This window comes from Peromyscus maniculatus, chromosome 8 (genome assembly GCF_049852395.1).
Source record: "Peromyscus maniculatus bairdii isolate BWxNUB_F1_BW_parent chromosome 8, HU_Pman_BW_mat_3.1, whole genome shotgun sequence".
Taxonomy (NCBI): domain Eukaryota; kingdom Metazoa; phylum Chordata; class Mammalia; order Rodentia; family Cricetidae; genus Peromyscus; species Peromyscus maniculatus.
The window spans coordinates 35,306,011-35,330,879 of NC_134859.1; the positions used below are offsets into that span (position 1 = coordinate 35,306,011).

The following is a 24,869-nucleotide window of genomic DNA, read 5'->3' on the forward strand; positions in this document are numbered from 1 at the left end:
AGTCTTTATTGAGAATCTGGGTGTTAATCAAAGGTTGACCATGGCTGCGTGTGCTGAGGCCCCAGAGTCCTGGATCACAGGCAGGTAGTAGGTGTGGAGCTGAGGATGGACAGCAGTGCTTCTGGGTCTCCCATCTGAGAAATGGGCAATCTCCCTGGGCCCTGACAAGCAATGGGTTCCTTTGAAACTGTCTAGAAGGACCAGGGATGCCGTGATTCCCCAGGCCGGTCCCTGGAAGCTTGGGGGTTCTCGGGAGGCAGGTGGTTACCAAACCCTTCACAGTAGAGAGGACCTGAGAGGGAGAAGAAATGGAGAGAGTTCATAAGCATGGCACCCTCGCTCTCCCAGAATCATGCTAAGCCATGATCTGTCTGTCCTGAGTATCTTGGTCCACCAAGAACATGTCCAATTTCCACTCCCCTGGGGTGACAGAGGAAGGTAGACAGAGGACAGGTGTTTGTGTTCACCATGTGCAATAGTGGCCCTGGGAATGGGGGTTCCCTCCAGACTGTGCTCTGCTCTATGCTCATGAAGGGCAGGTCAGCCCAATTTACCCTGTAGAGGAATTGGTGTGGGAAATGCAGAAGAGACTAACATGGGAAGTGCCCCAGGATGCTGGACAGGTCTTCTGAGAAAGGGGAAAACAAGGATATGGTGTCTCCTCTCCCATTGCACAGTCTCCTGTGCAGATTCTGCAGGGTCAGCAGCAGGTCCACACAGCTTTCCCAGGTCTTCTTCAGGCCCTGATGCCCATTGAGTCGATGGTAAAGAGCCCAGCTCTTCTGGTAGATCTTGCGGCTTGGGTGCCCAGTGATCCTTTCCACTACTTTCCACTCCTGAATGAAGATCCTGATTTCATAGTCAGGCCATGGTTGTCTGCAGGACGGACCTGCAAGGGAAGGAGTGAGATGATGAGTGTCATTGATGCCATGCACAGTCACATGGCAACATTTCTAGGGACCCTCTCTGCACACTGAGAGAAGCCAAGAGTGGACTCTTTCAGTTTCAAGAGATCAGGAGCCCTTGCTTCCGAGGCCAGGCTTACCTGTTCTTCACACCTGTTGCCCTGATCTTCACACCAAGGAGTACACTTGCTTGCTAGTGTAGCTGCCTTCAGGTGTAGAAAATGCATTGCAGAACATAAAGGGCTGTCAGGGGACAAGTGCTGCCTGGAGACATTGTCCCTGCATAGACTCAACCCATCTGCCTCCTGGAGAGAAGCTCACAGAACCTTGAGACTTTGGGTCTCTTGCAAGAATGGCAGGAAGCTGGGAGCACAGCGGACAAGAACATCCTTGACACAGCTGTCCACACCTGAGGTCCTGCCTGAGCTCCTCTGTCCAATAGTTAAGAAATGCTATGGTGGAATATTTTGGTCTTAACTCAGGGTTTCCTCTGAATACCTGAGGGCCTTTGTCCTCCCTGCTTCTGACGCTGTCTCATACAGGATGTCTTGGTGTTCCTCAAATGTTCAATGTGCTCTGCTTCTCTCTGTTCAGAAGTGAATAAGGAGAGTGTTAAACTGTTTTGGGGCATCAAGAATCTCTGCCTCCTTGCCGGGAGTGGATTCACGATTCAGTCTCTTGCAAATTGAGCAAACACTGACCTGTACCTTCCACATCTCCAGATGCTGGATCCTTGTCACCTAAGGGGAAACCATGCCTGTGAAGAGTAACCAGGCAAAGACTCCAGTGAATATTGTAGCGGCCCATTGCTGAAGGGAACATTCAAAGACAGAAGCAGCTCTCCTTTGAGAGGACCTTCCCCACTCTGTCCAGCTCACTCTTTCTCAAACTCCTTTCTGTGGTCCAAGGGATAGAAACCTCTATGAAACTCTCCTCATGAGTCCCAGTTCTGCTTCACACACATTAAGGTCTCAGAAGAACTCTGTGATCAAGTAACTGTTGTTCTAGTATCACACAACAAGGGGGCTTGGCATGGGGCTACTATCCCAGCCTTTCCATGAGAGATGAAGGCAAGTTCAGGAGTTCAGCCCCAATATTGACTGTACAGTGTCCTGTGGGCAAGCATTGGACCACTCAGATGCTGCCTTAACAAAGGAAAACCTAGAGAGACCCCCAAGGACAGGGAAGGGGCTGACTTCTGTGCCTCTGAAATTGGAGCATGGTTTCAAGTTCAAGGACGTTCACCACTTCTTCCCAAGTTCCTGAATCAGAGTCAGGAAGTAGGTGTGGAACTGATAACGGACAGCAGTGATTCTGGGTCTCCCATCTGAGAAACGGGGAATCTTCCTGTGAAATCATAGGCAATAGGTTCCCTTGGTGCTGTGCAGAAAGACCAGGGATGCCATGATCCCCAGGTTGGTTCCTGGAAGGTTGAGGGTTCACAGGAGGCAGGTGGTTACCAAACGCTTCATGGTAGCAAGAACCTGAGAGAAGAAATGGAGAGAGTTCGTTAACATTGCACCCTCGCTTTGCGAAAATCGTGCTAAGCCATGGTCTGTCTGTCCTGTGTATCTTGGTCCACCCAGAACATGTCCAATTTCCACTCCCCTGGGGTGACAGAGGAAGGTAGACAAACAACAGAGGACAGGTGTTTCTTTTCACCATGTTCAAAACTGGCCCTGGGAATGGGGTTCCCTCCAGACTATGCTCTGTTCTGTGTTCATGAAGTGCACCCCAGCCCATGCTGCCCTCTAGTGAAATTGGCAGGGCAATGCAGAGGATACTAACATGGGAAGCAACCCATGATGCTGAACAGGTCTTCTGAGTAAGGAGAAAACAAGGGTATGGTGTCTCCTCCTCCATTGCACAGTCTCCTGTGCAGATTCTGCAGGGTCAGCAGCAGGTCCACACAGCTTTCCCAGCTCTTCTTCGGGTCCCAATACCCATTGAGTCGCTGGTAAAGAGCCCAGCTCTTCTGGTAGATCTCCCTGCCTGGTTGCCAGTGATCCTTTCCACTACTTTCCACTCCTGCATGAAGATCCTGACTTCATCGTCAGGCCATGGTTGTCTGCAGGACGGACCTGCAAGAGAAGGAAGGAGGTGATGAGTGCCTTTGATGCCATGCACGGCACATCTCATCACTTCTAGGGACCCTTCCTGCACACTGAGAGAAGCCAAGAGTGGCCTCATTCACTTCTCAAGAGATCAGGAGCCCTTCCTTCCAAGCTCAGGCTTACCACCTGCCCTGATCTTCACATCGAGGAGTACACTTGCTTGCAATTACAGCTGCCTTCAGGTGTAAAAAATGCATTGTAGAACAGAAAGGGCTCTCAGGGGACAAGTGCTACCTGGGGACATTGTCCCTACATAGACTCAACCCACCTCCCTCCCCGAGAGACTCTCACAGAACCCTGAGACTTTGGGTCTCTTGCAAGGACAGGAAGGTGGGACCACTGGGAACAAAAACATCCTTGACACAGGTGTCCACGCCGAAGGTCCTGCCTGAGCTCCTCTTTCCCAGAGGAAAATACTATGGTGGAATATTTTGGTCTTCACTAAGGGTTTCCTCTGAATACCTGAGGGCCTTTGTCCTCTGTGCTTCTGACACTGTCTCATACAGGATGTGCTCTGCTTCTCTCTGTTCAGAAGTGAATAAGGACAGTGTTAACCACTTTTTCAAGCATCAAGAATCTCTGCCTCTTGGCCGGGAATGGATTCAGGATTCAGCCTCTTGCAGCTTGAGTCAACACGGGACACTTCCTTCCACATCTCCAGATGCTGGATCCCCATCACCTAAGGGGAAACCATGCCTGTGAAGAGTAACCAGGCAAAGCCTCCAGTGAATATTGGAGCGGCCCACTGCTGAAGGGAACATTCAAAGACAGAAGCAGCTCTCCTTTGAGAGGACCTTGCCCACTCTGTCCAGCTCACTCTCTCCCAAACTCCTTTCTGTTATCTAAGAGATAGAAACCCCCTGTGAAACTCTCATCGTGAGTCCCAGTTTTGCTTCAGACACATTAAGGTCTCAGAAGAACTCTGTGATCAAGTAACTGTTGTTCTAGTATCACACAACAAGGGTGCTTGTCACAGGGCTACTATCCCAGCCTTTCCATGAGAGGTGAAGGCCAGTTCAGGAGTTCAGCCGCAATCTTGGCTGTAGAGTATCCTGTGGGCAAGCATTGGACCACTCAGATGCTGCCTTAACAAAGGAAAACCTAGAGAGCCACCAAGGAGATGGAAGCGGCTGACTTCTGTACCTCTGCAAATTGGAGCATGGTTTCAAGTTCAAGGACGGTCACCACGTCTTCGAAAGTTCCTGAATCAGAGTCAGGAAGTAGGTGTGGAACTGAGGACGGACAGCAGTAATTCTGGGTTTCTAATCTGCCAAACAGGGAATCTTCCTGTGAAATCATAGGCAATGGGTTCCCTTGATGCTGTGCAGATGAAACAGGGATGCCATGATCCCCAGGCCAGTCCATGGAAGGTTGAGGGTTCTCGGGAGGCAGGTGGTTATCTAACTCTTCACGGTAGAGAGAACCTGAGAGAGAGAAGAAATGGAGAGAGTTCGTTAACATGGTACCCTCACTCTCCCAGAATCGTGCTAAGCCATGGTCAGTCTGTCCTGAGTATCTTGTTCCACCCAGAACATGTCCAATATCCACTCCCCTAAGGTGACAGAGGGGGGTAGACGAACACAGAGGACAGGGGTTTGTTTTCACCATGTGCAATCATGATCCCTGGGAATGAGGGGGTTCCCTCCAGACTGTGCTCTGCTCTATGCTCATGAAGGGCACATTAGTGCATGATACCCTCTAGAGGAATTGGTGTGGGAAATGCAGAAGAGACTAACATGGGGAGTGGCCCAGGATGCTGGACAGGTCTTCTGAATAAGGAGAAAACAAGGATATGGTGTCTCCCCTCCCATTGCACAGTCTGCTGTGCCGATTCTGCAGGGTCAGCAACAGGTCCACACAGCTTTCCCAGCTCTTCAGGTTCCAATACCCATTGAGTCGCTGGTAAAGAGCCCAGCTCTTCTGGCAGATCTTCCTGCCTGGGTGCCCAGTGATCCTTTCCACTACTTGCCACTCCTGCATAAAGATCCTGATTTCATAGTCAGGCCATGGGTGTCTACAGAAAGGACCTGCAAGGGAAGGAAGGATGTGATGAGTGCCATTGATGCCATGCACAGTCACATGGCAACATTTCTAGGGACCCTTCTTGCACACTGAGAGAAGCCAGGAGTGGCCTCATTCACTTCTCATTATGATTAGAAACCCTTGCTCCCAAGCCCAGGCTTACAATCTGCCCTGCTCTTCATACTGAGGAGTCCACTTGCCTGCAGATATAGCTCCCTTCATGTGTAGAAAATACATTGCAAAACAGAAAGGTCTGTCAGGGGACAAGTGTCTCCTGGGGACATTGTTCCCCCATAGACTCAAGCCACAGCTGTCCACGACTGAGGTCCTGCCTGAGCTCGCGTGTCCCAGAGGTGTGGGAGCCCGTTCTCGGGTTCCTCGTGGCTTTACCCAGCAGGTCCGCATAGAGGATGATCAGGACCTTGGGTCTGAGTGCAGGTGTCTGAGATACTCTGCACTTGGCTGTGCTGGGGGGGGAGGTCTTTTGCTCCACCCCTTGGCGTCTCTATAAAAACCCTGGGCCAGAGATAGTCGGAGGGCCGTTGGAGTAGGTTCCAGGCCCTCTCGAGGCTATCCTTTATTTTCTATCTGTTTATCTCCACAAGATTCTCCGCTATAAATCCTTCTAATATTTCCTGCTGCTCGCACTCAAGAAAACTCTGGGGAACTGTGGGGGTGGTGGGTAAACGCCCCACAGAATGGCACCATGAACAGGGACTAAAGATAAAAGAAAAAAAGGGACTAAAGAAAAAAAGGGAACAAAAAAAGGGGACTAAAGACAAATGAACAGGGACTAAAGATAAAGGAAAATAATAGTTTTATTACAGAGTTTTTGGTGAAAGTTGAGTCAGCCCTGCCAGGCATGCCGGTGTTATATATAAAATATATATTTTTTTTCATATTTTTTGGCGAGGCATGGGTTTTATCCTGGAGAGAAAAGGAAAGTGGACTGGAAGGATGTTCAATGCTGCAGTGAAATTCTCTTCTGTCAAAATTTTCTATCTTCTAGCCCTTTCTCAATTTCTATCTGTGAAAAATAAGTAAGGTATAGGGTAGTAATATAGTTTAGTTGCCTTACTTTTTCCTACACAATCTTACACTTCTAAGTTTTTCCTAGACAGAAAAACTCTTCAATTTTCTCACTTTGGAAGCTATAAACGCAAACTGGAGAAAAAAATCTTTCTTTGGGCTTTACGGGTAGTAAAAAAGCTCTTCTCTGAGCTTATGGGGAAGAAAAGGTTGCCTATGGAAGCTTTTGACCTGGGGACAGCTGAAATGCTAAGTCCAAGCGGCAGGAGAAGGTAATTTCTCCCTGAGGCAAAAATGGGGGTGTAAGAAGTCAAAGTTTAAAGTTGGGAAGTTTTGGGAAAAGTTGGTCTTCCTCCCGGGGGGAAAAACTCTCTTAAACTAAAGCTTTTCTTGGAAAATTTGGGGGGAAAAATCTCTCTAAAAAGCCTTAATCTTTCTCAAAAGCTCTCTTAAACTTAAAAACTAAAGCCTTTCAGAACTCTCTCCGAAGGACAAAAATTAGAATCACCTGAAGATATTAGTATGGGGACCACCTGTGATTAGCTCTAAGGGAAAACAACAAACCTCTTAAGACAGCAAAACCTCGAAGTTCTCTTTCAAGCTTTAAAAATCCTCCCTGCAATGCAGGAGGCAAGGACAAGTTTCTAAAAAACCCCTTCTAAGCTCTCTTCAAGCTAGTAAAAGACAGTGGGTCAGAGTCCCCTGAGGGAAACGCTTGGGGGAGTGTGGGTAAAGAGCTACAGAGAGCCCAAAAGGGCAGGAAACTTGACCTGAGAAAAGAAAAAAAGCCAAGCTTTTCAGTTACAGCTGAGCTGAGGCAGCAAAGGTTTTGAGTGAGCATTTCAGAATGGAAAGGTGCTCCTAATTGTCTTAATGCAAAGATCCCCTGTAGCAATGCAAACTGTTAGCATTGTATCCTTGCTTCTGAGCAAAAACCCAGAGGCGACTGGCCAGCATCTCTGAGTTGGAGTGCATTTCGGGGATACTAGGGTTCCTGCAGTGATAAACTTCCTGGAGTACAGAGCTGAGGCAGGAAGGTGCAGGACCCAGGGGAAGATTGCTAATGAACAAACGAAGCTAAAGCCTGTGGGAACGGCACAGTTGTCCACTTTCCTACAAGTCTCGGGTTTATAGGTCCACAGCTGCAAAAAGAAATCTGAGAAAAAGCTTTCCTATCAGAGTAAGGACCTTTCCCGGGAAACAGTAAAGCTGAACTGTGTCTGAAGCAGCCATCCTCACAAAAAGATCCTAGAGTGGGCTTTTCCCCTCTCTCCTGCATGTTTCCTCCTGGGCTTCCTCCTCTTCCACAGAGTCGGGGAACCAGAGCTCCTGTGTCCTGATGGGTGCAGCAGAGCCTGGAGTGTGGAGAGGAGAGCTGCCTTCACTCCTCTGGCTTCTGGAAGTCTGAGAACATGTGAAGATCCATCTCCTTATATAGATAGCTCTTGAGTGTGACTGAATCAGACCCACCCCACATAGGTGTGTGGTGTGGATCTAAACAGGATAAATAAAAGTTTCTAATTGTATCCAGGAGGCTGAGGCAGGAGGATTGTCCAGAATTGCAGTAAAGCCTGGGCTAAGGAGAGACCCTCTGACAATTGAAAAAAACCCAAAGACCTAAAACAGAATTGTTAAGCTAATTACTGCTTTCATCATATGTGCTGAGCCCTTTCACGTAGGCTGGTATTTGATAACTAAGAAGGGCCGGCAGGTGATCACACATGCCTTTAATACTAGCACTTGGGAGGCAGGGGCAGGCAGATCTGAGTTCAAGGCCAGTTTGCTCTACAGAGAATTTCAGGACAGACTCCAAAGCCACAGAGAATCCTAGTCTCGGGGGTGGGGGTGGGAGAAAGGCTTGGATGGGAATTTTTAAAACTCACTTTAAAGCTAATAATCACTCTATGAAACTGTAGTAAATGCATAATAATTGGAGGAATGGACTGGCCAACTTCTTACCTAAGGGCAATGAGAAGAAAGAGGTATGGCTGGACTGTGGAAAGGGCTGGTGGTGGCCTGCAGTGAAGGCCGTTGGAGACGCAGGTGGCCTGCAGTGGAGCAGTGGACCTGCAGACCTGACCAGGTGTTTGAAAATAGAGGGCCCTACTTCCTGTATCATCAGATGAAGATGGGTGGAAGAATTTGAGCAAAAAGCGGCTGAATACAGCAGGTTGGGGTGGAGGCAACTCTAAAGAATAAAGAGGAAGGAGGTGATGATGGAGAGAAGCTGGAGGTCATGGACAAAGGTGGAGAAATGGAGCCAATAGTCAAGTCTCTGGAATAAACAGCTCAGGTACAAGCTGTAGACCCAACAACATGCCTGGAGGTCATGCAAAGCACTGCTAACTAACATCCAGGACAAAGAGCAGAAGATGCACAGTTCCCTCCCAGAAGGCTGGTGCCAAACTTGTGAATCTTGGAGATTCAAGTGATGCAGAAGTGTGAACTGGGTTCTCAGTTTTCATTACAATGCTGTGCAAATACCTCCAAATAAAAATGTGTCCTGCCGTGATGGTGCACGCCTTTAATCGTAGTATCTGGGAGGCAGAGGCAGGCAGGTCTCTGTGGATTAATGTCCATTTTGATATATATAGCACGTTTCTGGTGAATTAGGGCTACACTGTCAGACTCTATCAAAAACAAAACCTCAAATGCTGTAGGGATTATACATAAGTTAAGAGGACTTTTTGTTCTTCCAGAGGAGCTGGGCTAGGTACCCTAGAATATACATTTTTTGCAAACAACCCTCTAACTCCCAAAAGAGAGGACTCCATACCCATTCTGTAGTCTGAGAGCACCAGGAACCAGGCTTTTCTGTAATCAGTTAGGCAATGAGTATTACTAACTATAATCAGTTATGAAAAGATGATCAAGGTTTGCCCTGAAGTGCTTTCATTGACTTTGGTTGCCAAGGATGGCTGTCCTGTTATAGGGCTTGAGTTCTAAATTCTTCACATGGTTCCTTGCACAGCATGTGGGCCTAGATATGAGCAGCGATCTCACACCACTGAGGTCACATCAGCAATTCAAGGTCATTCCATACTGAGGAAGAGAAGGTCAGTCTAGGGTCCCTGGAACCCTGTTACCAATGGAAGAAGCAAAGGAGCAGAGAGGCACCTCCCCTCTGAGTAGTTCACACCCACTCTTCCCCACTGCCTTTCTCTTACTCTGGGGCTGACATTCATATTAAATTCTCACTAAACTCCAACTCTGCTGCCCTGTATGAACCAATGGTTTTCCTCGTCGGTACCATAGGACACATGTGTGGACTTCTGGCTGTAATCTCAGCAACTAGGACATCAGGGAGGTGAGGCAGATGTTGAGGGCTATCCTTGGCTACAAATGGATTTTAAGAAAGCTGGGATACATGAGATTGACTCAAATATCAAACCAGGAAACCCAACAAAAGAAAGCTTTTCTCTTTGAAAATTAACGAGATGAGTCCCTGTTTAAGGTAGTAAGCCATGTTTCCCCCCAGCTTCCTTTGCATTAAAGTGAGCACCACGACGACCACTTCCATCAGATCTTCTAGAAGAAGCAGTGGAGTGTTTCTGGAGAACAGGGACGGACTTAGGACACAGGTGCCAGGCTGTAAGTGCACTCAGGAAATGAAAGAAACAGGGCTTGGTGGCCAGGCCCATTCAGTGTGGCCTTCCTGCTCCACCATTCCTGCTCTTCTCAAAGGCCAGGCGTTCCTGTCGTCCCCCCCCCCTCCCCCAGTCTCCTGCAGGGCTTCTCTTTTCTCTTTCTGCCTCTTGGTGAAGATGTTGCCAAGCTCCACTTCCCCAAATATTAGGAATCAACTACCATTTTAGAAGTGTTTTTAGTTTAGTTCCCCCAACTCACTTCACATAGCTCACAGCCCAGTGTAACTCCAACTGCAGAGGGTTGAACACCTTCTCACCTCCACAGGCACTTGCACATGCATGGTGAACATAAACTAATGCAGGAACATAGGAAGATGCGTAAACCTAAACATCTTCCAAACAGGGATCATTGGGAGATTTGCTCAAGTGTATAAGAATCAACTTATAGGAGGAACACTCTGGATGTACACAAAGGAAAATTGTGTTCAATCAGAGATACGTAAATTTAAAGAACTTGAGGTTATTTCTGTTGCTCATACAAATAGGAACTTCAGTATATAATTAAGTTAAAGCTATGACTAATGAGTCAACAGATTTAAGTATTATCACATTGGTCTATGAAGAGACCTACAAAGAATCCCCTTCAGCATTTTTTTCATCAATAACTTACACCTAGCATGAACTTAAGTGATGTTTTACTGCAAACTGAGTAATCAGTTTATTTTGGTCCTTTCAAAATTAAGAATTGTTTTACTTTTCTCTATTCTGAAGCTATTTAAAATATTTGTTCTTAATTTTTTTTTGGAATCCAAAATTCTATTTTAGCTAGTCAGAAGGAAAGTCAGTGATTCTATTCATAACTGACTTATTAGACAAATTAAAAGGAATGAAAATGTCTTGAAAAATATGACTTCAGTTGTAATGGCAAACACATCGCAATGTCCAAACCCTACCCATTTAGTTTTGATTAAAATGTAAGTAGTGTGCATTAAAAAAAAGTGTTTTTATTGGAAAAATACAAGGTAAAAAAATCTGTATGTTTAAGGTTTTCAACCTGAATTGAGGTCTTGTGAAGATATTTAAAATATTAGGGCATGGCGGCGCATGACTTAAATACCATCATTTGGTTGGAAGGATGTGGAGGAGGGGGTCAGTGAGATCACTGGGACACATTGGTCTGAAAAGGGAGTTTCAGGATTTCCAGGACTAGGAAAAGACATGCTGACTCAAAGAAATTGAAACTAGTTGACCTTATTTTAACTTAGTTTCTATGATGTTTTCAATTGAGAATAGGTCTTGTTCTCTGCCCATAATTTTCTAATATCTTCTATCTGTCTTACTATCTGTCTGCCCTGGCTGGATGAGGACTGACCAGCGTGAGGTCCTGTCGGCAGGCAGCAGGTCTGAGCCAAGTGGAGACAGATTCACCTGCACAACTGCAGTCTTTTCATCCCATGGTGCTGAACACCACCGAGGATTTCTAGGAGAACCTGGTGCACAGGGCTGGTGGTGGTCGGCAGAGGAGGCAGTTGGGACTGCAGGTGGGCTCCAGTGAAGGAGAGGGCCTGGAGACGTGTCACGTGCTTGCAAATGCCGGGGCCTCATTCTTAGCCTTGGAGATAAAGAATCTGAGCAAAGAGGCTGAATAGAGAGGGTTGTAGTGGAGGCAACCATAAAATATGAAGACGATGATCATGAAGAGAGAAGGTTAGGTAAGATGGAGGAGGAGGGGATGTAGAAAACATCTCGGGGGCAAACTCCTTCTGCTGCAGGAGTTCTTGAGGAAACTCCAGAACACATGAGGCCTGGGCTGTGCAAAGCACTGCTCACCTTGTAGAGTACCACAAAGAGCAGAGGAATGCATAACGTCCCCCCCCCCCCCCCCCCCCCCCGCCAAGATGCCAATTGTGTAAGATACAAAAAGGATATGGGATGCAGGACCAGTGGGAACTGTATCCTACAGTTCTCTTCACAGTGCTGCACAAATATATCCAAATGAGAAACCTGTCTTGTTATGGTAGCACATGACTTCAATCCCTGCATTCTGGAGACATGGACAAGAACGACCAAGGATGAAAAAGGCAGGATCACAGATCTATGGATAGAGGTTGCCCTGGTGAGAGAGGAGACCCCATACCAGGAGTCAGATGGACAGAGATGGGAGAGGGCAAGTCCCAGAGCACCAGGGAATGAACCTCAGATAACAATCCATAGCCCCTCTTTACTTATGGACTCCAATAAAGAGACCAGAACAAGGAAGAGCGTAACTTCAGGGACACTTATTGACTTTATTGATTTTTACATATTCCTCTGTTAGGAGGTAGAAAAAAAAGCCTAAACCCAATGTGCTGCACAGTCCTGAGGTTTTTAGAAAAACAAAAATCTCCACTAATCTTCATTGAGGAACTGGGTGTTAATCAGAGGTTGACCACAGCTGCTGAAGCTGGAGGCCCCAGAGTCTTGAATCACAGGCAGGTAGTAGACATGGAGCTGAGGATGGACAGCAGTGCTTCTGGGTCTCCCATCTGAGAAATGGGGAATCTCCCTGGGACATCACAGACAATGGGTTCCTTTGAAGCTTTGCAGAAGAACCAGGGATGTCATGATACCCCAGGCCAGTCCATGGAAGGTTGAGGGTTCTCGGAAGGCAGGTGGTTACCAAACCCTTCATGGTAGAAAGGACCTGGGAGGGAAAAGAAATGGGTAGAGTTCATAAGCATAGCACATTTACTCTCCCAGAATGGTGTAAGCCATGGTCTGTGTGTCTGGGGTATCTTGGGCTACCCAGAACAAGTCCAATTTCCACTCCCCTGGGGTGACAGAGGAAGGTAGGCAGAAATGTACAATAGTGACCCCTAGAAATGGGGTTTCGCTCCAGACTGTGCTCTGCTCTATGCTATGAAGGGCAGCCCAGCCCAAGCTTCCCTCTAGAGGAATTGGCAGAAAATGCAGAAGAGACTAACATGGGGAGCAGCACAGGATGCTGTACAAGTCTTCTGAATAAGGAGAAAACAAGGGTATGGTGTCTCCTTTAACATTGCACAGTCTCCTGTGCCAATTCTGCAGGGTGAGCAACAGGTCCACACAGCTTTCCCAGCTCTTCTTCAGGCCCCGATGCCCATTGAGTCGCTGGTAAAGAGCCCAGCTCTTCTGGTAGATCTTCCTGCCTGGGTGCCCAGTGATCCATTCCACTACTTTCCACTCCTGCATGAAGATCCTGATTTCACTGTCAGTCCATGGCTGTCTACAGGAAGGACCAGCAAGGGAAGAAGGGAGGTGATGAGTGCCTTTGAAGCCATGCACAGCAATCTCAACTCCTCTAGGGAACCTCTCTGCACACTGAGAGAAGACGAGAGTGGCCTCATTCACTTCTTAAGAGATTAGGAACCCTTGCTCCCAAGCCCAGGCTTACCACCTGCCCTGATCTTCACACCGAGGAGTACACTTGCTTGCAAGTGTAGCTGCCTTCAGTTGTAGAAAATGCATTGCAGAACAGAAAGGGCTCTCAGGGGACAAGTGCTCCCTGGGGACATTTTCCCTACATAGACTCAACCCATCTGCCTCCTGGAGAGACTCTAACAGAACCTTGAGACTTTGAGTCTCTTACAAGAACAGGAAGCTGGGACCATTGGGGACAAGAACATCCTTGACAAAGTTGTCCATGTCTGAGTTCCTGCCTGAGCTCCTGTGTCAAAGAGAAAAAGACTATGGTGGAAGATTTTTGTCTTAACTCAGGATTGCCTCTGAATACCTGAGGGCCTTTGTCCTCCCTGCTTCTGACGCTGTCTCATACAGGATGTCTTGGTGTTCCTCAAATGTTCAATGTGCTCTGCTTCTCTCTGTTCAGAAGTGAATAAGGAAAATGTTAAACTGCTTCTGGGCATCAAGAATCTCGGCCTCCTGGCCAGGAGTGGATTCAGGATTCAGCCTCTTGCAAACTGAGCAAACAATGGACCATTCCTTCCCCATCTCCAGATGCTGGATCCTCATCACCTAAGGGGAAACCATGCCTGTGAAGAGTAACCAGGCAAAGCCTCCAGTGAATATTGTAGCGGCCCATTGCTGAAGGGAACATTCAAGGACAGAAGCAGCTCTCCTTTGAGAGGACCTCGCCCACTCTGTCCAGCTCACTCTTTCCCAAACTCCTTTCTCTTATCCAAGTGATACAAAACCCCTATCAAACTCTCTTTGAGTCCCAGCTCTGCTTCAGACACATTAAGGTCTCAGAAGAACTCTGTGATCAAGTAACTGTTGTTCTAGTATCGCACAACAAGGGTGCTTGGCTTGGGGCGACTATCCCAGCCCTTCCATGAGAGATGAAGGCCAGTTCAGGAGTTCAGCCGCAATCTTGGCTGTAGAGTATCCTGTGGGCAAGCATTGGACCACTCAGATGTTGCCTTAACAAAGGAAAACCTAAAGAGATCCCAAGGACAGGGAAGGGGCTGACTTCTGTACCTCTGCAAATTGGAGCATGGTTTCAAGTTCAAGGACGTTAACCATGTCTTCCCAAATTCCTAAATCAGAGGCAGGAAGTAGGTGTGGAACTGAGGACGGACAGCAGTGATTCTGGGTTTCCCATCTGAGAAACGGGGAATCTTCCTGGGACATCATAGGCAATGGGTTTCCTTGAAGCTGTGCAGAAGGACCAGGGATGCCATGATCCCCAGGCCAGTCCCTGGAAGGTTAGGGTTCTCGGGAGGCAGGTGGTTACCTAACCCTTCACGGTAGAGAGACCCTGAGAGAGAGAAGAAAAGGAGCGAGTTTGTTAGCGTGGCAACCTCACTCTTCAAGGATCTATGCTAAGCCATGGTCAGTCTGTCCTGAGTATCTTGTTCCACCCAGAACATATCCAATTTCCACTCCCCTGGGGTGACAGAGGAAGAGAGACGAACACAGAGGACACATGTTTTCACCATGTGCAATCGTGACCCCTGGGAATGTGGGGTTCCCTCCAGACTGTGCTCTGTTCTGTGCTCATGAAGGGCAGCCCAGCCCATGCTGCCCTCTAGTGGAACTGGTGTGCGAAATGCAGAAGAGCCTAACATGGGGAGTGGCCCAGGATGCTGGACAGGTCTTCTGAATAAGGAGAAAACAAGGGTATGGTGTCTCCTTTAACATTGCACAGTCTCCTGTGCCAATTCTGCAGGGTCACCAACAGGTCCACACAGCTTTCCCAGCTCTTCTTCAGGCCCCGATGCCCATTGAGTCGCTGGTAAAGAGCCCAGCTCTTCTGGTAGATCTTCTTGCCTGGGTGCCCAGTGATCCTTTCCACTACTTTCCACTCCTGCATGAAGATCCTGATTTCATAGTCGGTCCATGGCTGTCTACAGGAAGGACCAGCAAGGGAAGGAGGGAGGTGATGAGTGCCTTTGAAGCCATGCACAGCAATCTCAACTCCTCTAGGGAACCTTTCTGCACACTGAGAGAAGACGAGAGTGGCCTCATTCACTTAAGAGATTAGGAACCCTTGCTCCCAAGCCCAGGCTTACAATCTGCCTTGCTCCTCATAGTGTGGAGAACACTTGCCTGCAAGTGTAGCTACCTTCATGTGTAGAAAATACATTGCAGGGCTGTCAGGGGACAAGTGCTCCCTGGGGACATTGTTCCTACATAGACTCAAGCCACAGCTGTCCACCACTGAGGTCCTGCCTGAGCTCGCATATCCCAGATGAAAAAAAGACTATGGTGGAAGATTTTGGTCTTAACTCAGGGTTGCCTCTGAATACCTGAGGGCCTTTTTTCTCCCTGTTTTTGATGCTATCTCACTGGAGACTGGTTGCTGTTCAAAGTTCCAAGGTGTTCTGCTTCTCTGTTCAGAAGAGAATAAGGAAAGTATTAAAAACTGTTTTCAGTCATCAAGAATCCCTGCCTCTTGGCCAGGAATGGATTCAGAATCCAGCCTCTTGCAGCTTGAGAAAACACTGGACACTTCCTTCCACATCTCTAGATGCTGATTCCGCTTACCTAAGGAGAAACCTAGGCTGTGATGAGTAACCAAACAAAGCCTCTAATGAATATTGTAGACTCCCAATGCTGAAGGGATCATTCAAAGACAGAAGCACCTCTCCTTTGAGAGGACCTTGCCCTCTGTGTCCAGCTCACTATCTTCCCAAACCCAAGGGATAGAAAACCCCTAATAGAATCTCCTTGTGAGTCCCAGCCCTGCTTCACACACATTAAGGTCTCAGAAGAAATATGTGGTCATGTAATGGAGGTTCTAGTATCACACAACAAGGGTGCTTGGCATGGGGCTACTATCCCAGCCTTTCCATGAGAGGTGAAGCCCAGTGCAGAAGTTCATGGTCAACTTGGCTGTACAGTGACCTGTGGAGTAGCTTTAAACCACTCGTCGCTGCCTTAAAGGTTAAAACCTAGAGAGACCCCAAAGACAGGGAGGGTGCTGATTTCTGTACTTCTACAAATTGGGGCCTTGTGTTCAGGTTCAAGGTAGTTCACTGTGTATTGCCAAGTTTCCTTGGCTGTACAATGGACACAGTGCCAATACCTTCCAGGAAACTTGCGGTGACTACCCAGTGAGTTCATATGCACACAGGAAGGAGACACAAGCAACCTTAGGGCTATAAAATTTCTGAGAGGAATAGAAAGACAAATACACATGCCATCTCCTCACCTCCCAGATCACCTGCATTGTGCCTTCAGGGCTCTGTTGTTCTTCATAGAGTCTTGGGACCCAGGTTCTCTGCATCCTGGAGGGTGCTACAGAGTCTGGAGTGTAGAGGTAGAACTAGGTGGATGGATAAAGAAAATGTGATACATTTACATGATGGAGTATTACTCAGCTGTTAAAAAATAGCACCATGAAATTTGTGAGCAAATTTATAATAGACCTAGAAAAATCGTCCTGAGTGAGGTAACACAGACCTAGAAAGACAAACATGTATGTATTAACTTAAAAGTGAATATTAGCTATTAAGTAAATGATAACCAATCAACAGTCCATAAACTCAGAGGTTAGGTAAAGAGGAGGGATCTAGAGGGGATGCTTAGATCTCCCAGGGAAGGAGAAATAGAATAGATCTTGTAGGTGGACAGTTGGAGTTTGAAGTGGGAGAGATGGGGATGAGTGGGTTGAGGAACAGAGGGGGAAAGACAAATAGTTTGTGGGTATTTGGTGGGTAGTGGGGAACCGAAGTCCAGTGGAAACTTCCTGGAATCTATGAGGGTGTTCCTAGTGAGGACCTCTACCAATGAGGGACACTGAGTCTGAACTGGCCATCTCTTGTAGCCAAGCAAGAATCCCAGGGGTTTTTCTCTTTCTCAGAGTTGCAACAAAAATATTCCTGTTGATTCCGTGGAGCCCTGTCCTATAGTCAGTTTATCCAGAAACCGTGAACTTGGGAATCACAAGTTCTCTGACCACAGGACCCAGAATGGAGATGGGATTGAGCAGCTACCATGGCAGTTAAAGGTACCACTCTAGAAAAGAACCCTCCACACCACAAGACTGAGAGGGGGGTAAAGTCAGGGCCCTAATAGCCTAGCTAGGTGACCCTTCAGTGACCCAGATAGCCGACCTCTCTACACTCAGAGTTCTCTGGAACTCTCCATACAGAGGGTGAAGTACAAGCCGGGCATGGGTGTGCCCATCACAGAGAGGACCTGAGAAAACAGAACTTATAAGCAGATCCTCCATATTCCTCTTACTTTTACGCCCATGAAATTGTCTGCTCATTTATATGCAGGTTGTTTGGTTTTGTTTTGTTTTTTGGTTGATGGGGTGTTTTTGCAGGATTTTTCTTATGGTGTGTATGTGTGTATTATGATTGATTGATACATTTATTCATTTCAATACTGAATTTGTCTATGTAGCCATGGTTGTCCTAAAACTGGCTTTGTAGACCAGATTGGCCAAGAACTCGCAGATTTTTTCTGTTTTCCAGGGTGCTGGGAATTAGTGCATGGACCACAACTGCCCAGCTAATTTCTGTTGTGAACAAGTCCCAAACTAATCCCCCAGGTCTCAGAGTTAGTCCAGCCTGCAGAATGGCAAGTGCTTCCTGCCGATGCAGGGGCAACTGGGGGCCATGGGTCGTCTTTAGGCAAGCACTGTCAACCCTAGAGTATCTGCGTGGGGAGGAGGAGACGGGACAGAATATTTCCCCACTCAGAAATCAGCATTGGGAGTTGGTACCTGAGGGAATCCCTGATTCTTGGTTTCCATTCTTTTCTGTCAGTGCCTGTGCAGCTGCTGAAATTCCAGTCTCTTCTGCAAACACACAGTATGGCAGCCTGTGTGAGAGAGGCTGAGATAAATCAGCAGTTAGAACCAGCCTCAGTTAAACAAAAAGACCACACAAAGTTCCTAAATAAAAAGGAAGAAAAAGGCCAAAACATAAATGGCTGAATATCTGGACTTGCTTCTGTAAGCTTTAGCACTGAGAAAGGGTAAATTCGGAAGAGAACTCTTTGGGGCTTAGCCTCGGCTTGCTTCTGAATTATAGGCCAACCCTGGGCTATCTAATGTCACCATGTTGCAAAAACTAAAAATCCAGTAGAAGACTGTGTTCCCAGCCCTGGGGAGACACAGGGAGGTGGAGCAGCCGAAGTTCAAGACTACCTTGAGATGGACAGTTGAGCTCCAGGATAGTCTGGCTCAGAGCGACTGTGGGTCATTAAAAGTAAAAGCAGGGTTGTGGGGGCCAAGACATAAGAGAATGAAGGAAGGAAATCAACCAAGGTGTGGGCAGGATGATGGATGACCTGGATCCCAGCTCTTCTTCTATACATGCTGGAGCATAGGATCTTCACCATCATCTTTGGATTGATTGTAAGTCTGAGGCCAGCCTAGGCTGCATTACACTTTCTTCAAGTACAGGAATAAATAAATAAAAGTAAGATATGTTCTCCAGGTCAAATGCCCATATAGTAGAGTGAGGAGGAGCACAGTCAAGGGTAGCCAGTGCTGCACACAGAATTTGTGTCCAAAGGAAGACAATTACAAAAGAAGAAACATTGGGATCTCCTAATACCTATACCCCATAATGCAGGGACAGTCAGGCAGAGTACGTTTGGGGCCATCTGGCCTGCAATTGGAGTTCAAGGTCAACACTGCACCATACCTGAGACCCTCTTTTTTTTTTTTTTTTTTTTTTTGGTTTTTCGAGACAGGGTTTCTCTGTGTAGCTTTGCGCCTTTCCTGGGACTCACTTGGTAGCCCAGGCTGGCCTCGAACTCACAGAGATCCGCCTGCCTCTGCCTCCCGAGGGCTGGGATTAAAGGCGTGCGCCACCACCGCCCGGCTCTGAGACCCTCTTTTAAAAAGACAAAACTGCCTGTTGAGGCTGAGATCTGGACTTCCAGCTCTCAGATGTTAGAGTTGAGGGGATCATTGGGTGTTGGAGACCAGACAGGACTGCCCATCAAGCTCAAGCCTAGCCTGATATGAAGAGCAAAGCCCAGTTTTGCTGTGACCAATGAACAGAAGCAGCAGCAAGGAAATCAACAGGAACAGTGATGGCAGCCCCGGCTGTCCTGCTCTCAGTGGTGGAGGGCTGGTTTCTATGTTACAGCTACGGGGCCTGTAACCAGTCATCTAATTCATATCCTACTTTCTTTCCTGTAAACTGAACACACAGAACCATCACCTCAAACCATGTTGCATGGGGAGGGGGGGAGTGTGGCCACATCATTAGAGGCAGGAGAATTGCATGAAAGATGGACGTTACTGTCCATGAAAGTTCTTCAGAGCTAGGCAGAGTGTCTCAGCCTGTGACCTTGGTTATATAAACTTTGTTTGTGTGCTGACAAATAAAGCTTGCCTAGAGATCAGAGAGCAGAGCTAGCCACTACTTAACCACAGTCACAAACTACCAGTTTGTGTTCCTTCCTATTCTAAAACTATTTCCCGATATAAGGAGTATCTGAATATTTTTCTCCATTGCATGCATAAACCACTGTCTTTGTGTGTCTGATAACACCCAGTATCATCCTGGCTCCATCCAGTTTGCATTGCACTGTGGAGAGACTGAGGCTGTGAGACACTGAACAAGAATGACCAAGAATGAAAATGGCAGAGCAGTTCTATGGAAGGAGAGGTTGACCTGGTGAGAGAGGAGACCCCATGCCAGGAGTCAGATGGAGAGAGATGGGAGAGGGCAACCACGGGACACCATAGAATGAACCTCTGAAAAGAATTTCAAAGCCCATCTTTACCTAGGTACCCCATTCAAGAGACAAGGACAAGGCAGGAGAGCATGACTTCAGGGACATTTACTGATTTATTTTTAAACATTTTCATCTCTTATGAGGTAGACAAAGAAGCCTAAACTCACAATGCTGCATGGTCCTGAGGTTTTCAGAGAAACAAAACTCCACGAGTCTTTATTGAGAATCTAGGTGTTAATCAAAGGTTGACCATGGCTGCGTGTGCTGAGGCCCCAGAGTCCTGGATCACATGCAGATAGTAGGTGTGGAGCTGAGGATGGACAGCAGTGCTTCTGGGTCTCCCATCTGAGAAAGGGGCAATCTCCCTGGGCCCTGACAGGCAATGGGTTCCTTTGAAACTGTCTAGAAGGACCAGGGATGCCGTGATTCCCCAGGCCGGTCCCTGGAAGCTTGGGGGTTCTCGGGAGGCAGGTGGTTACCAAACCCTTCACAGTAGGGAGGACCTGAGAGGGAGAAGAAATGGAGCGAGTTCATAAGCATGGCACCCTCGCTCTCCCAGAATCATGCTAAGCCATGATCTGTCTGTCCTGAGTATCTTGGTCCACCAAGAACATGTCCAATTTCCACTCCCCTGGGGTGACAGAGGAAGGTAGACAGAGGACAGGTGTTTGTGTTCACCATGTGCAATAGTGGCCCTGGGAATGGGGGTTCCCTCCAGACTGTGCTCTGCTCTATGCTAATGAAGGGCAGCCCAGCCCAATTTACCCTGTAGAGGAATTGGTGTGGGAAATGCAGAAGAGACTAACATGGGAAGTGCCCCAGGATGCTGGACAGGTCTTCTGAGAAAGGAGAAAACAAGGATATGGTGTCTCCTCTCCCATTGCACAGTCTCCTGTGCAGATTCTGCAGGGTCAGCAGCAGGTCCACACAGCTTTCCCAGCTCTTCTTCAGGCCCTGATGCCCATTGAGTCGCTGGTAAAGAGCCCAGCTCTTCTGGCAGATCTTCCTGCCTGGGTGCCCAGTGATCCTTTCCACTACTTTCCACTCCTGAATGAAGATCCTGATTTCATAGTCAGGCCATGGGTGTCTGCAGGACGGACCTGCAAGGGAAGGAGTGAGATGATGAGTGTCATTGATGCCATGCACAGTCACATGGCAACATTTCTAGGGACCCTCTCTGCACACTGAGAGAAGCCAAGAGTGGACTCTTTCAGTTTCAAGAGATCAGGAGCCCTTGCTTCCGAGGCCAGGCTTACCTGTTCTTCACACCTGTTGCCCTGATCTTCACACTGAGGAGTACACTTGCTTGCTAGTGTAGCTGCCTTCAGGTGTAGAAAATGCATTGCAGAACAGAAAGGGCTCTCAGGGGACAAGTGCTGCCTGGGGACATTGTCCCTACATACACTCAACCCATCTGCCTCCTGGAGAGAAGCTCACAGAACCTTGAGACTTTGGGTCTCTTGCAAGAATGGCAGGAAGCTGGGACCACTAAGGACAAGAACATCCTGGACAAAGGTGTCCATGTCTGAGTCCTGCCTGAGCTCCTCTGTCCAATAGTTAAGAGATGCTATGGTGGAAGATTTTGGTCTTAACTCAGGGTTTCCTCTGAATACCTGAGGGCCTTTGTCTTCCCTGCTTCTGACGCTGTCTCATACAGGATGTCTTGGTGTTCCTCAAATGTTCAATGTGCTCTGCTTCTCTCTGTTCAGAAGTGAATAAGGAGAGTGTTAAACTGTTTTGGGGCATCAAGAATCTCTGCCTCCTTGCCGGGAGTGGATTCACGATTCAGCCTCTTGCAAATTGAGCAAACACTGACCTGTACCTTCCACATCTCCAGATGCTGGATCCTTGTCACCTAAAGGGAAACCATGCCTGTGAAGAGTAACCAGGCAAAGCCTCCAGTGAATATTGTAGCGGCCCATTGCTGAAGGGAACTTTCAAAGACAGAAGCAGCTCTCCTTTGAGAGGACCTTGCCCACTCTGTCCAGCTCACTCTTTCTCAAATTCCTTTCTGTAGTCCAAGGGATAGAAACCTTTATGAAACTCTCCTCATGACTCCCAGCTCTACTTCACACACATTAAGGTCTCAGAAGAACTCTGTGATCAAGTAACTGTTGTTCTAGTATCACACAACAAGGGGGCTTGGCATGGGGCTACTATCCCAGCCTTTCCATGAGAGATGAAGGCCAGTTCAGGAGTTCAGCAACAATCTTGGCTGTAGAGTCCTGTGGGCAAGCATTGGACCACTCAGAGGCTGCCTTAACAAAGGAAAACCTAAAGAGATCCCAAGGACAGGGAAGGGGCTGACTTCTGTACCTCTGCAAATTGGAGCATGGTTTCAAGTTCAAGGACGTTAACCATGTCTTCCCAAATTCCTAAATCAGAGGCAGGAAGTAGGTGTGGAACTGAGGACGGACAGCAGTGATTCTGGGTTTCCCATCTGAGAAACGGGGAATCTTCCTGGGACATCATAGGCAATGGGTTTCCTTGAAGCTGTGCAGAAGGACCAGGGATGCCATGATCCCCAGGTCAGTCCCTGGAAGGTTAGGGTTCTCGGGAGGCAGGTGGTTACCTAACCCTTCACGGTAGAGAGACCCTGAGAGAGAGAAGAAAAGGAGAGAGTTTGTTAGTGTGGCAACCTCACTCTTCAAGAATCTATGCTAAGCCATGGTCAGTCTGTCCTGAGTATCTTGTTCCACCCAGAACATGTCCAATTTCCACTCCCCTGGGGTGACAGAGGAAGATAGACGAACACAGAGGACACATGTTTTCACCATGTGCAATCGTGACCCCTGGGAATGTGGGGTTCCCTCCAGACTGTGCTCTGTTCTGTGCTCATGAAGAGCAGCCCAGTCCATGCTGCCCTCTAGTGGAATTGGTGTGCGAAATGCAGAAGAGCCTAACATGGGGAATGGCCCAGGATGCTGGACAGGTCTTCTGAGAAAGGAGAAAACAAGGGTATGGTGTCTCCCCTCCCATTGCACAGTCTCCTGTGCCGATTCTGCAGGGTCAGCAGCAGGTCCACCCAGCTTTCCCAGCTCTTCTTCAGGCCCCAATGCCCAATGAGTCGCTGGTAAAAAGCCCAGCTCTTCTGGTAGATCTTCCTGCCTGGTTGCCAGTGATCCTTTCCACTACTTTCCACTCCTGCATGAAGATCCTGATTTCGTCAGTCCATGGCTGTCTGCAGGACGGACCTGCAAGGGAAGGAAGGATGTGATGAGTGCACAGTCACATGGCAGCATTTCTAGGGACCCTTCTTGCACACTGAGAGAAGCCAGGAGTGGCCTCATTCACTTCTCATTATGATTAGGAACCCTTGCTTGAAGCCCAGGCTTACAATCTGCCCTGCTCTTCATACTGTGGAGAACACTTGCCTGCAAGTGTAGCTACCTTCATGTGTAGAAAATACATTGCAGGGCTGTCAGGGGACAAGTGCTCCCTGGGGACATTGTTCCTACATAGACTCAAGCCACAGCTGTCCACCACTGAGATCCTGCCTGAGCTCGAATATCCCAGATGAAAGAAATACTATGGTGGAAGATTTTGGTCTTAACTCAGGGTTGCCTCTGAATACCTGAGGGCCTGTGTCCTCCCTGTTTTTGATGCCATCTCACTGGAGACTGGTTGCTGTTCTTCAAACTTCCAATGTGTTCTGCTTCTCTTTGTTCAGAAGAGAATAAGGAAAGTATTAAAAACTGTTTTCAGTCATCAAGAATCCCTGCCTCCTGGCCAGGAATGGATTCAGAATCCAGCCTCTTGCAGCTTGAGAAAACACTGGACCCTTCCTTCCACATCTCTAGATGCTGATTCCGCTAAGGAGAAACCTAGGCTGTGATGAATAACCAAACAAAGCCTCTAATGAATATTGTAGACTCCCAATGCTGAAGGGATCATTCAAAGACAGAAGTACCTCTCCTTTGAGAGGACCTTGCCCACTGTGTCCAGCTCACTCTCTTCCCAAACCCAAGGGATAGAAAACCCCTAATAGAATCTCCTTGTGAGTCCCAGCTCTGCTTCAAGCACATTCAGGTCTCAGAAGAACTCTGTGATCCTGTAACTGTTGTTCTAGTATCACACAACAAGGGTGCTTGGCATGGGCTACTATCCCAGCCCTTCCATGAGAGGTGAAGGCCAGTTCAGAAGTTTAGGGTCAACTTGGCTGTACAGTGGCCTGTGGAGTAGCTTTAAACCACTCGACTCTGCCTTAAAGGTAAAAACCTAGAGAGACCCCAAAGACAGGGAGGGTGCTGACTTCTGTACCTCTGTAAGTTGGGGCCTTGGCTTCAGGTTCAAGGTAGTTCACTGTGTATTGCCAAGTTTCCTTGGCTGTAAAATGGACACAGTGCCAATACCTTCCAGGAGACTTGCGGTGACTACCCAGTGAGTTCATATGCACATGGGAAGGAGACACATGCCAGAGACACCCTTGGGGGCTATAAAATTTCTGAGAGGAATAGAAAGACAAATACACATGCCATCTCCTCACCTCCCAGATCACCTACATTGTGCCTTCAGGGCTCTGTTGTTCTTCATAGACTCTTGGGACCCAGGTTCTCTGCATCCTGGAGGGTGCTACAGAGTCTGGAGTGTAGAGGTAGAGCTAGGTGGATGGATAAAGAAAATGTGATACATTTACATGATGGAGTATTACTCAGCTGTTAAAAATAGCACCATGAAATTTGTGAGCAAATGGATAAGATAGACCTAGAAAAATCGTCCTGAGTGAGGTAACCCAGACCTAGAAAGACAAACATGTATGTATTAACTTAAAAGTGAATATTAGCTATTAAGTAAATGATAACCAATCAACAGTCCATAAACTCAGGTTAGTAAAGAGGATGGATGTAGAGGGGATGCTTAGATCTCCCAGGGAAGGAGAAATAGAAAACATCTTGTGGGTGGAAAGTTGGAGTTGGAAGTGGGAGAGATGGATGAGTGGGTGGAGGAACAGAGGGGGAAAGACAAATAGTTTGTGGGTATTTGGTGGGTGGTGGGGAACACAAGTCTAGTGGAAACTTCCTGGAATCTATGAGGGTGTACCTGCTGAGGACTTTTACCAATGAGGGACACTGAGTCTGAACTGGCCA

General features: G+C 47.7%; 1 protein-coding gene and 2 long non-coding RNA genes across 3 annotated transcripts; all 3 read right to left on the reverse strand.

The window, feature by feature from the left end:
* Positions 1–108: 108 nt before the first annotated feature.
* On the reverse strand, positions 109–13,607 carry LOC143274456 (uncharacterized). Its single transcript, XR_013053101.1, has 5 exons — positions 13,409–13,607; positions 2,694–2,986; positions 1,404–2,389; positions 596–889; positions 109–292 (listed from the first exon to the last, which is right to left on the reverse strand). It is a non-coding gene; the product is annotated as an uncharacterized LOC143274456 (long non-coding RNA).
* Positions 3,582–13,320, reverse strand: LOC143274507 (uncharacterized). Its single transcript, XM_076577788.1, has 5 exons — positions 13,265–13,320; positions 12,621–12,901; positions 4,756–5,046; positions 4,163–4,443; positions 3,582–3,698 (listed from the first exon to the last, which is right to left on the reverse strand). Exons 1-5 carry the CDS (start codon positions 13,318–13,320, stop codon positions 3,582–3,584), a joined length of 1,026 nt encoding a protein of 341 aa, XP_076433903.1.
* Positions 13,608–17,807: 4,200 nt separating the features above from the next.
* Positions 17,808–20,879, reverse strand: LOC143274457 (uncharacterized). The gene is made up of 3 exons (XR_013053102.1): positions 20,589–20,879; positions 19,950–20,285; positions 17,808–17,921 (listed from the first exon to the last, which is right to left on the reverse strand). It is a non-coding gene; the product is annotated as an uncharacterized LOC143274457 (long non-coding RNA).
* Positions 20,880–24,869: the final 3,990 nt, after the last annotated feature.

What these genes read in the sequence shown, in the direction of transcription:
- LOC143274507 (XM_076577788.1), bottom strand. Translation starts at nt 13,320, where the DNA reads ATGGACAACTTTGTCAAGGATGTTCTTGTCCCCAATGGTCCCAGCTTC. An exon ending in CATCCTGTGCTGCTCCCCAT is followed by an intron (nt 5,047 to 12,620) that starts GTTAGTCTCTTC and finishes CTTCCCTTGCAG; the next exon opens with GTCCTTTCTGTAGACACCCA. An exon ending in CCATGCTCCAATTTGCAGAG is followed by an intron (nt 3,699 to 4,162) that starts GTACAGAAGTCA and finishes GTTTCCCCTTAG; the next exon opens with GTGATGGGGATCCAGCATCT.